General features: G+C 33.4%; 1 protein-coding gene across 6 annotated transcripts in view; it reads right to left on the bottom strand.

Moving 5' to 3' along the window:
- The window catches only part of DACH2 (dachshund family transcription factor 2), a 676,921-nt gene that overhangs the window by 445,404 nt on the left and 218,772 nt on the right, over window positions 1–12,745 (bottom strand). For 3 of the 6 annotated variants that reach the window (XM_016943980.2, XM_024353029.3, XM_024353030.3), the window contains exon 2: window positions 12,673–12,711. The exons of the other annotated variants lie outside the window; for them this stretch is intronic. In XM_016943980.2, coding sequence (XP_016799469.1) covers window positions 12,673–12,711 — 39 coding nt within the window. The remainder of the gene's footprint in view (window positions 1–12,672; window positions 12,712–12,745) is intronic. 6 annotated transcript variants of the gene reach the window in all.

The following is a 12,745-nucleotide window of genomic DNA, read 5'->3' as shown; positions in this document are numbered from 1 at the left end:
CAGTTTACAGATTAAAGCAGTTCATGCCTAATTTATCATTTAACTTGTCCTCCCACATTTGTAGTGTGGTACAGAATGAATAATAACTTCACTTGTTTACAACATTTTCAACTTAATGTCACTAATTATTTTTGCAGTTGCTGGAATTTAGCTGTGCTGCTACAAGTTCAGTAAACTCAATAAATTTGTAAAGTGCAAGGAAAGATTCCTAAATGTAATTTATGGATTAAGGTTGAAATATTCTCTTACAACTCCTTCCCATAACTGATCATTTAAAAGAAGATGGTTATATTTTACCTAATAAAGTTGCAAAATTGTCAAGAACATACTTGCAAGAGTGTCCATCTATTCATTTCAATCAAATAAAGAACTAAGATATTTGGTGGAAAACTGTAGTGAATAATTTAAATGAAAGTACCAGTTGATACTACGAATGAGTAGTCTAGCTTTTGAAAGAAAGCAGTAGTTTCAGGTGTGGGGTCAGGGAATAATAATAAATCCATAAGGCAGTAAAGTCATAGTACTGTATAGTCTAATATTAAGCCCTCCCTTTCTCACCGAAACACATATTTTATATAAGAATTAAAATCCGTATTTTTTGAGCAAGAGAGATACAGATGGAGAGAAAATTGCTATTTCAGAGTGTGAATAACAGCAATGCCATAAAATTAACTATCATTAGAGAATTTCTGACTCCGACCAACACCTGTGGAAAATGTTAGGCCACCATTATCCCATACAGAGTTTTTTTAACTAAAACATTTCTGTTTTCTAGCATTCATGAATTACATAATGGACAAAGGTATGCTAGTATATATAATTATGATTTAAATATTAAGAAAGGAAAGACCCCCTAAACTGATCTTGACCATTGTCTCACTAATCCCAAAGCCTAGAATTTGATTGAAATATTTTTGCAGTTTCCAAAGCTACATGGTTCTTCCTGGACTTCAAATATTAACGTAGCATTTCCAGGGAGGCTGACAACTTCTCACATTCAAATACAATAAACATGCTCCAGTTGATTCTCTGTAAAGAGAAGCTAGAAACTGAAAAGTTTACCTCTGGGAATACGTACAGAATACATTGGTTTGTGGGGAACTGGGCAAAATGGGAGACATGAGGGCCCTATTACTATCTCCAAACTATTCTCACCAAAATATATTGCTTAACAGGGCCTAACTTGCCACCCCCATCAAAGCTTCACTCTGTCTTCAATTTTATAAGAGATCCTTTCCATAACTCCTGATAACACAAATTATACATCCAAAGAAAGTAAAAATCCTTTAGTGGATCTCCTGTGGTTGCACAAGAAGGAGTGACAAAGCGCTTCCAACTGCTTCTCAACCCAGCAGCTGTAGCCTCAACACTCTAGGGCTCCAAGGGCCTCCTGACAGCCTGTGCTCACAGGTGCTCCTCTTCTTCTAGCACCAGCTCAGTGACTCTGCAGCAGGAATTTTACATCACCACAGAATTAAGGTGAAAGCTTCAGTGCCCTTATTTCAAAGGAAAATCTGGTCAGCTTGAAGCAATGAAAACTAATCAGAATGCAGCCAGCCATTGGCTGGGAGCACATGCTCAGCAAAACAAAGGCTAGAATCAAAAGTTTGGGGGCTTTTTTTGCATATATATAGCCATTTCAACTGTATGTTTCTGCCTGCATTTTGTTACATGGACTTCTAATATCAAAAAGTAATTTATAAAATGTCATAAACTGCTATACAATACTTGGTGAGAAATAGAAAATAATGTGTTAGTAATATAATTCAATTGCTCAGTAAATATTTATTGAATATTGAAACCTAAATGCCAGGAAAATATGCTAGATACCAAAGAGACAATGGTTAGCAAAACAAAGGCATGGTCCCGACCTTTACAGTGCTTAGGAAATTTGCATTGAATTATTCATTTTCAAAGAATTCTTATAAGTTTTGGTTTTACTCATTTTTGCTTTTCATAACAACCCTGGAAGCGAAATTCCTAGGTTCATTTTATGGATTAAAAAAATAGAGACTTCTAGATGTTAAGTGATTTGCTTGTGATCATAGAGCTAGTAGATGGTCCAGTGAGGGACTGAACACAAGATTTCCAAAGACAAATTCCAGCCTCTTACCACTCGTACGGCATTTCCTAAAGTGCATTTTATGGAATACTAGTTTCCAGAACAAAAAGCTACTTTAATCAAAAAAGACTGGAAAACCTTCTATATAATATATTTTCTTATAGAATCACAAAGCAAATTAACAAATTATAGGCTCCAAGAAGACCTTCAGTAAGCAAGTTTGTTTACCTTTATTTAATCCCGTATTTCCCAAATTTATTTGACCCCAAAACCCTCTCTGAGAAAAATAAAATGAGCCCAGAGTGACTCACAAACTGAAGATTAAGTAGTGTATTGGGATGCGGGATAAGGGGATAGGTTTCAGGTAGGACATATATCTTGGAGTTACATAGCACATTTCTAAACCTATGCATGAAAATTAAGGTGTGTGACTGTAGAAGACTATGAGGCTTTTCATTCTTTTCTTGCTGCTGGATGTTATGAGAGAAATGGGCAAATTCATATGGTGAGAGAATAACACTTCTGTGCATTACCAGGATGATGGAAAATTTAGGAGACAAACAAGAAAATGAAACCAACAGAGACTCTCTGACCCTCTTTTTTGGCCACCTTTAGCACTTTCTTAGGATTGAGCAGATCAAAAATTCTCCTAACCACTACTTGAAGAAATGGTTTCTGACTCCAGGACTGGAGCAGGAAATATACAAGATGAGTCGGAACATCTAGTGCAAGAAAGTAAGGAAGTGTATGAAAAAATCCACAATGTTGGGGGCATGTCAAAGGTACACAGGAGCCTACTGAAAGAGCTCCCAATGGCCAAATCTGAAACAATTTGAGCAATAAAATAAATATTGTAGTACTGGATTATAACCCAAAGTATAAAATAAACACCTAGAAGTCTATGCTGATATAAATAAGTAATTGAATAAATACATAAATGGGACAGAAAAGGCAAATCTCCCATTTAGAAGAATTCCAAATAATTTTGCACAGTGACTGCTTTCCAAAGACTGCTAAAGAGTATAATATAGAAAGAAAGAAAAAAAAAGAAAGAGAGTAAACTTTACAATAGAAAAACCTGACAGATACTTCCTGAGCCCCGTGATTAAGGTCAATCTCAACAGTAATAAAAAAACAATAGTATATACCCTTGACATGATATGATGAAAATGGCATTTTACCTCTGGGGTCTTTCCCCCAAAAACACATAACCCCAATTTAATCATGAAAAAAGCATCAGGTGAACCCCAGTTGAGGGACATCCTACAAATACCTGACCACTACTCCTCAAAACTATCAAGGTCATTGAAAACAAGGAGAGAAACTGTTACAGCTGAGAGGAGCTTTAAGAGACCCGCGGATTAAATAAAGTGTGATGTCCTACATTTTGGAACAGAAAAGAAACATTAGAGAAAACTGAAGAAATATGAGTAAAGTATAAACTTAGTTAACAGTGTATCAATACTGGTTCATTAGTTGGGACAAATTGATTCTGTAATTGTAAGATGTTAACAACAGAGGAAACTGGCTACAGGGTGAATGGGAACTCTCAGTGCAGTATTTGCTTTCTTTCTGTATTTTATTTTTAAAACTGTCCTAAAAATAAAAGCGTATTTAAAAACACACACACTGCCTTTAACCAATTCTGTGCTGAACCCAAAGTTATTAAAAAGTGTTTTACCCTACATTAATTGTATCTAATTTAGTTCCAAAATTCAGAGTGATTTTTGAAGATAGTCATAAACTATGGAAAGCACAATGTGATTTTAATGCTACTAAAAAGTAAAATATAGTCATCACTCGATATCCCAGGGGGATTGGTTCCAGGACCCCCAAAGATACAAAAATCTATGGATGTTCAAGTCCCTTATGTAAAATGGCATAGTATTTGCATTTAACCTGTGCCCATCCTTCTATATGCTCTAAATCATCTCTAAATTACTTATAATACCTAATACAATGTAGATGCTATGTAAATTGTTGTATACTGAATCTTTATTTGTATTTGTTTTTATTGCTGTCTTGCTATTTTTATTGTTTTTTTTTTCAAATATTTTCAATCCAAGGATGCAGAACCATGGATACGGAGGGCTGCCTCTATGTATACACCATTTTTAAATGGGATGTGTCAATCAGATGTTCCAAATCCCTTCACTTAATGTTCTGAATACAGTGGGTGCTATAATGCCAAGTATATTTGATGATAAAAAATAAAAACTACTACCTTCTTTATAACTAATATGTCAGAAACATTAATATGTGATTTAGTGGGTATTTGTAAAACTTGCAGCATAAAGCATATAACGTCACCATTTTTGTAATTTAGACTAGTTTCATTTTAAAGCAACAAAACAATACAGATCTGTTGACAAACTATGTTACACTAACATACTGTTTGGCTAGGACTAGCCAGCTAAAAGGAAAATGTCCAAACTGAAATGAAAATGTTCAAATGAAAACCAAAGAAAATGTTGTTTATATATTTCAGAAAAAGTATTCTCTATTGGAAGAGTATTTTATAATGATAAATCAGTTCACAATCCTTTTAAACTCTCCTAATTGTAAAGCATGGCTGCTGTTATTAACAGGCTTCGATGTTTTATGTGTTTTAATAGCTTTTGCACATTTTTAAAAACATCTGGAACACTGTCTCAGATGATACAGTATTTTGAATCATAAATTATGAATATAACTTACATAAATCTATTGATTGAGCTACACATTTTTTACATCTCACCTTTCTAATGGATTTATTTTAAAACAACTTCACATTTTATTGCTGATTCATTTTATACTTGCCCTCTTTTGAACATTAACATTAGTTTAAAAACAAAAATTCCAATGATAGCCTAAAATAACAAAAGATCTTTAGAGTCCTCATACACTGGGAGAAGAACCCATTGAGCAATTGAATTCTTTGTATTGAAAACTCAGTGTTATCAAAAACAGAAAGCAGGACATGTCTTTAGGGCATGTTGCCATGGAACATAATTCCTTCAAGGACTACAAACCATAATAGTCCTATTTCTTAACATTATTTTTGTAGCATTCATCAAGATGTATTACAAACCCTACCAATTTAGGGACAATGCCTTGCCTTTTCAAATGCATTCATACTGGGTCTTAGAATCAACTCCATTTTAGAAACTAATTAGTTACACTGACAAACTTTTAAGAATAGGGCTATACAATTTTAGAAAATGTCACCACTCTTTTGTAAATTAATGATATGTTCCCCATTGCACAATAATAGGTGGTTATGAGCCTTTCCTCTTTATCCTGTCTCAGTCATTTAGTTACATCTACCCTGTGCCCTCCAGAGAAATTCATGGTCTGTCACCCTACTCTTTGGTGTATAGATTTATGGATATTTCAGCAGTCCCTTCATTTTCACATCACTAGGCAACTCTTTGAAGTTTAAAAGAAATGACAGACTTCACCTGAACATTCAGATAAGTATCCTCCAATTTCAAAAGTCTATTTTCTTTCTGTAATCCCACTTTGCTTTCATTTTTAAAGAAACACACAGCCTGAGACACCTTTGCATTATTAAATGTACATGCAAAACATTACATTATTATGCTACACGTGGCTAAGAAATTTTAGTATTCACAGGATTATGGTAATTAAGTCTTCCTTCACATTGGGTGATGTGACACTTGCTTGACTATAATGTCACTCCACTTAGAGTCTGTGTAAACAACATTATCTTAGTCACTCTGCATTACATTTCCAACTGTGAGAAATATTACAAGGTCAGAGTGGACAAGAATGTAGGTAATCCCAAAGAAACAGCATGTAAATGACTTGCTCAAGGTTCAAACTGGGTTTTCAATAATAAAAGAAAATATTTTATAGTAATATTATAGTATTATTATCTAGATGCCATCCTTGGCAAAGCACATGGGTATTCTTGAAGTCAGTGGTCAAGACAAACGTGTCCATGGTTTTGACTTTTTTTGATAAAAGATAACAAGTTTTGTTTGCCAAGGCTTCGTTCAGACTAACAAAAGTGGGGATACTCAATAAGGAGTAGTTCAAGGAACGACTGCAATTGGTTTTGCGAATAGAGATGTATCAACGCCTCAAATACATATAGCATTTCTGAATAATGCAGGTGATAAAGGCTATATAACAATGTTCATATTTCCTCCTTTCTTGTTTTTTAATAAATACTGAGCAACTGCAATATATTTTTTAATGAGAGTACTAATTTCCCAATAGTCTTGTCAGTTACTTGGTGAAATATGTCCAAGAAGTGTTGTCTTGAAAATGTTCTGACCTACATCTTTGAAACTGTATTAAAGATTTTGAGATAGCTTGTGTTTTAAGTGATTTATTTCGTGTTTATGAAAAAAATTAGCTAACCCAGTTGAATCTCCACATAGGATAGGTGGCATCTGGGCAGAAATACTGTAGATTATCTTGGCAGAGATTTTGATTCTCTGAACTAGTGGAAGCAGTGCAATAAAATAGTGTTTTCCAGAGTATGCTTAAACTAAAAACAGGATGGCAATTAGCAAAAATAGCAATGAAAGATCTTAAATATGGGCCCCACAGTCCGTTAACAAACAGGCCCAAAGCAACTTACGTGGGATTCTCTAGGCTTATTGTTACATTTGGACAATTAGGTATATGTATGCAAATTGTATTAATCTGAAGATAATTTGAACAAAGTGTGTGAACCACAATTTTCTTGTAATACCTGGTGTTGAAACTCTGTAGGAGGTCAATTCACTTTCTAGGAATGCTATAGTCAAAACATTTTCCCAGGACTACTTATAGAAAGAAAGGTCTCTAAGAATGTCTTCATCACAAGAGATTAACTGATTTATATTTTGTTTGCCAGAACTGCCACCTTCCATAAGTAGAAGCTTCACTCGTAACCAGTGTTCAATGTCCTCACAGGTTAAGTTTTCTTTTTAAAAGTCATTGAAAATAACAGATATTCTGTGCTGGCAAGAGGACGTGTGTGTGTGTGTGTGTGTGTGTGTGTGTGTGTGTATGAATGTAGCATATTTGCAACTCTGAGAGTTTAAATAAAATCAGTTTCTACTGACTCCCTTTTCTACTTTAATCTCCTGTAATATTAGACAGTTTGGTTTCTAACTCAGTGGTCTTTCCCATACACATAGAATCTAAGAAAAGCTGAAAGTTCTGTATTAAACCTCAGGATAAAGATCCAGATCTTTCAAATAAAAAGTCTCTCTCCAAACACAAAATCTAATTACTTACCCCCTTATTCAAAAAGAAATAAAGGGGGCACGTGTCTCAGGACCTCCTGAGGCTATTTCATGGGCTCGTGTCCTTAGAAAAAAAAGAAAAGAAAAGAAAGAAAGAATATACAGAGTCGTCAACCTGAGTCCTCTCTCTACTTTAAGTAGTTACGTGTAGCACCATAAAAGTACTGCTGGAATCAAACATTAAATGAGCTGAAAATCTTGAATATTTTCTTCTGAATCAGAAATGTGCATAAAAAGAGCTTGAAAGCAAACACAAAGTCATAACAAATAGTTGTTGAGCTTTCTTTGTTTTTTTATTTCAGCATTTAGAATGTGATGCTTTGAAATGGGAAAAACTGAACATGAATTCAAAATCATGTGTCACATCTTCTCTTCCACCATCCACCCCTAACTGTCCTTGAATTAGAAGAAATGTAAGTATAATGATGGTAAAGTTATGATCTTATTAACTGAGCCAGAGAGAGTGTTACAACAATTTTCACAAATTGACCAAATTCAATTTTCTCCTTATGTTTTATGCACAATAAGTGAATTATAGCTTCAAGGAAAAGGAAAGATACGTATCATAGATCAAAGCATATACTATTTATCTAAGAGATTGTTTAGTCTAATACTGTAACTTAAAAGATGCAGCAACTGAGGTCCAAAGCCACAGATTTATGTGCAGAGTTAAGTCCATGGACTTATGACTCTTTTTTTCCCCAGAGCTCTTGCTGTTATACCATACTGTCTCATCAAATGAAAGTGTATGGGAAAGTGCTTGTAACTTAGACGATACTTTACAAATTTAAAATAGTATCTTTAATCCTTATCTTAATTACATATGTTTTAAGATGAAGAATAATGACAAAAATAGTATCTGTAAATATTTTTATCTGTGCTAAGTGATCAGAATCAATATTTCATATGTATGTGTATAATCGTAAGAGAATAAAAAGAATTATTTTTTCTTCAAACAGATCGTTCATTAAAAATATCTACTACGCTGGCAATAATGTGAGGAAATGGGACCTCTTGTATATTGCTGGTAGGAGAGTAAATCAGAACAGCTTTGGAGAACAATTTGGCAGTAACCATTAAAGTTGAAGACACACACAGACCACAACCTAGAAATTGCACTTCTAGGCTGATATCCTAGAGAAATACTCCCATATGGGTGCAAGACATGACCATTGCAGCATGGTTTCCAACAAAAAATTGGAAACAACCTAATTATCAACCTATGGATATAGGAAAGAATTATCAAATTGTGTTATACAAGGTAGTATAACGGACAATTAAAAAATAAGTGAACTAGATTTACATATATCAATACGGATAAATCTCAAAAACATAATGTAAAAATACTTAAAAAGAATAGTATGATATCACAACAGTTTGATACATCTTAAAACAAAAAATTAAAAAAACACAAAAATCAACATTGCATGTTGTTTGTGTATAAATACACACATAATTTTAAAAAGACACAGCAATGATACACACTGATTTTAGGATTAGTGGTCATCTTTCATTTGTGGAGTAAAAAGGAGATTATTGTTAGTCATAATATTAATGTTTCACAGATACAAATTTTTTTCAGATACAATTTTTAAAATTAAACTGTGGATTAAGTGTAGCAAAATGTACACCTGAATATTGATCCACAAGTTTTTCTCAGTATTTCCTGCTCTTTCCTCATTTTTTTCTTCCTGCTTTATCTGAACTATTTTATAATTAATCTTGCTAATTTATTACACTATCAAAATGATGCTACCAAGCTTGATTTCTGAATAGAAATGTCATTTTTCAATAAGTCATTTAATATATAATAGTAAATGAGGTGTTTTTCTAATTAGTCTGATTCCATTTGGCCGCTTATAAAATATATTGGTCCAAAGCATATGAGCTTTGAAACTAGACTGCTTTGATTCAAATGCTGTCCCTGGTATTTATAGGCTGTATGACCTTGGGTAAATCATTTAACCATCTCTGTGACTCAGTATCACCAACTGTAAGACAACGATTATAATTGCAGCACCTATCTTATAGAGTTGTTATGATGATTAAAAGAACTAATATGTGAAAAATCACCTGAACTCACGTTTGATAAATGTTAAATATTATTATGTCTTGGCAAAAAAAGAGGATTAATTGTTCATCAATATTTTATCCTGAATTATCTTATTTATATGTCTATGCTGGTCAAATGCATCAAATAATCACTCATTTCTTAAATTCTCTACCTTTGAGGATTAACCACTTAACTAAAGATCCTTAATTATTAGAGTTTTAGTAAATAAGTTTCATTCATTAGTATATTTAAACATATTGCACCCCAATCATGTAACAGATTACTTGTGGTCAAAACTAGCTGATGATCTGGAAAGGGCAGCACTGTCTACCCAAATTTTATTTAAGTAAACATCAGCTATTTTGCACATTGTCATATGTGTTGACCAGTTACCCAACAATTTCTCATCTTTCACGTGTGTTTGTGTTAAATCTGCAACTAGAATGATTTGTCAAGGAATGAGATTTTTTTCTAGTTTATTTAGGATTTGAGATAATGCCTTCAATTCTTTCTCTTTCTTTTTTTACTTTTCTTTTTAAAGTTCTCGACTTTCTCATCAGAAGTGAAAATGTTAATTTACCATCCTCACTAAGGATTTATGGTACAAATCATTGTGACCATTAAAGCAGGTTTAACAGTGGGGTGTTTTCTTTCTCTTTTTCTTTCTTTCTTTTTTTTTTTCTAGAGAGATTGGAATTTAATTGTTTCCTTTTTAGACAAATATGCTTTTGGATTGCCAGTGATGAAAGGGGCATACAGATGTCAAAAGCATTGTAGCACAGTGGGATTATGTGCTAAGGTCCATGGCAGGACAGACAAACAAGCAAAGTCTCAGATCAGTCAAACAGTTACCTTTTAATAAAATCTCAGATGACCAACTTTGTTTTATCTTTGCCAATGCCTATCAAAAGTTCAAATGAAGTTTTGTTGTGTTAACTGCTTACATTTCTTTTATTTCTTATTTTAACCATTTGTAAAAATAAAGGAATTTCACTAGATGGAATTGGGAATTTGTTTAAAGGCAAGCCAATTTAAAATAAAACAACACATGTTATACACATGGCTTTCTTATTAAAACAAAATAAATTGGACTTTAAATCGAAACCTTAATTATGTTATGTGATGAGAACTATACTTAAGTATTCTTTTGTGGACATGGCAGTAATAATCTGTTTCATACTGCATTTCACTGATAACATGAAAGCAAAAAAATACTAATTTAATTTTAATTTTCAAATCACTTGAAGGAAAAACTATATTGCCTATTTTGAAGTAGTAAAAAATAAAACCCACAAAGCGCATAACCACCATTTTGAGTACCAGAATAATTATTTGTAAGCACTCCCACTGGTTATTTATTCACCTTATATGAATTTTCCATGATCAAAAGCTTCAGGTGCATTTATAACAAACTGTGATTCTTTTTGTAATTGCAATATCTTGAGGACTCACAATTTAGAGCAGAGGTCGCAAACTGACAGCCCATGGGCTATATCCTGACCCCAGATGGATTTTGTTTTGCCTGTGCAGTGTTGCTTTTTTTGTTTTGTTTTGCTTTTTATTGAGTTAGTTACCAACATTTAAGAATTGGAGAATTTCATGTAAAAATCGTAATTCCCAGCTTCTTTTAAAAAGTCAGATCTTAACAATACTGAGCCTGCATTCCCACATGGTAATAATCAGCCAAACTGAGTAACAGCCACCACTTTGGAAAAGAATATATACTCCCTGGTTCACCATAGTCCCCACCACTCTGTATTGCTTATAGTCTTTCATTTACGTTACCATCCTTGCCTCAGTAGGCATTGGAGTTTGCGACTCTCCTGGTTTCTCTATAGTTTCTGTGAGTGACTTGATACATATACTTTCAAAAACACTTCATGGTTTTTCTCTGATTGCAATAAATGTAAAAATATTATATATATATATATATGTACATATGAAAAGTATGTTTTGATAATCCAGAAATAAATCTATATAGTTATAAATTACTGCTATATTTAATGAAGAAAGAACTTGACTTAATTTGCTTGTCATTTTACTAGAAAATCAAAAATAAAGTGAAAGCCAATTTCAATGCCTGAATTCAATTGCATTCATATAAAATCGGAAACACTTTCAATATCCAAGCCTAGACTCAAAACATAATCCATTTACTATTTTACAGTTAAACTCAGTCATTAATAAAATCTAGTGGGTTTTAGTCTCCCCAGAATTGATATCATTGTCTAATAGAAAGTTTGGCACTTAAGGAGGCACATCCACTGCTTCAGGTCACTTGGGTATTATTTAGTGTGCATGACATGTAAAACTAACTTTTAATAAAGAAAATGTCACAGATACTAGAAACACCACCATAGTGATGTTTTATTTTGTATGTTGAAAACCCACGATAAATCCATGGTATAGTCCTCATCTCTCCTACAGCTCCATGACATTTTTCTTATAGAAAAATATGGATAAAGCCTGCATCAAGGGCAGCCCTAAAGAAAGGGGCAAAAAAATATCACCAAAAGTTAATGTAACCTGAGAAAGAAGTGTGGAAGAGAAGAGGGGCACTACTGACAGGAACTATCAAAATATATTTTAGGATCATGGGTTCCCCTCCTTTGCCCTTGTCTCTGAGTCACTGTGTGTTCTTTTCACCACTACAACCTAAAATGTCTGAGGCCTGGAACAATATGTTATCTCTGATTGCCCTTTTACTAAGATTTTCATAGATATTTTAAGAGGTTTCAAGTATAAATCTTCTTAGACTTCCAAATATTTGTTTAAAATATTAGAAGAAAACAATTTAAATGTTTTAGAACTTCTAACATGCCTACAACACATATCTGTGCCTAATGCTTAGAATGACTCAGAAGATTAGAAAGCCAGATTCTTTTCCATTATCGTTGTAGCACACTTAATAGCCTGTGCTGCCCTGCAAAAGTGAATGTACCTTCCTAAGCCTTCCAGAACAAAGGGGCGGGTGGACATCTGAATAACTTCCCCATTATTTTACATAGCTGTCAAAGTTTTTATGTCAGTGTTGTTCCCTCAACCCCAACCAACCTTGCAGCCTTTCTCTAACTTCTGCTTTATAACCTCCAACTGGATGGACAGATTGTAATTCACTCTTTGGATTTCATTTTTTCTAATGAACTGAGGATTAAGCAAGATTCAGCATTTGCTGCTGAAAATTTCAAATGGCTCTACTTTCCTACCTTAGTGAGTATAGTACAGGGAACAAGATTATGAAAGTGTGGCTGAATCTGTACAGGCTCCAGGACATTCTCAGGAATTTGATTTTTAAAAAATAAATACATAAATACCTGTTAACAGCTTGTTTTCTTGTCATTTGCCTCTTCCTTCTAAAAGGAGAGTGTAGCAGAAAATAAATAAATA

Source organism: Pan troglodytes, chromosome X (assembly GCF_028858775.2).
Source record: "Pan troglodytes isolate AG18354 chromosome X, NHGRI_mPanTro3-v2.0_pri, whole genome shotgun sequence".
Lineage (NCBI taxonomy): Eukaryota > Metazoa > Chordata > Mammalia > Primates > Hominidae > Pan > Pan troglodytes.
This window is presented reverse-complemented; position numbering and strand designations above follow the sequence as displayed.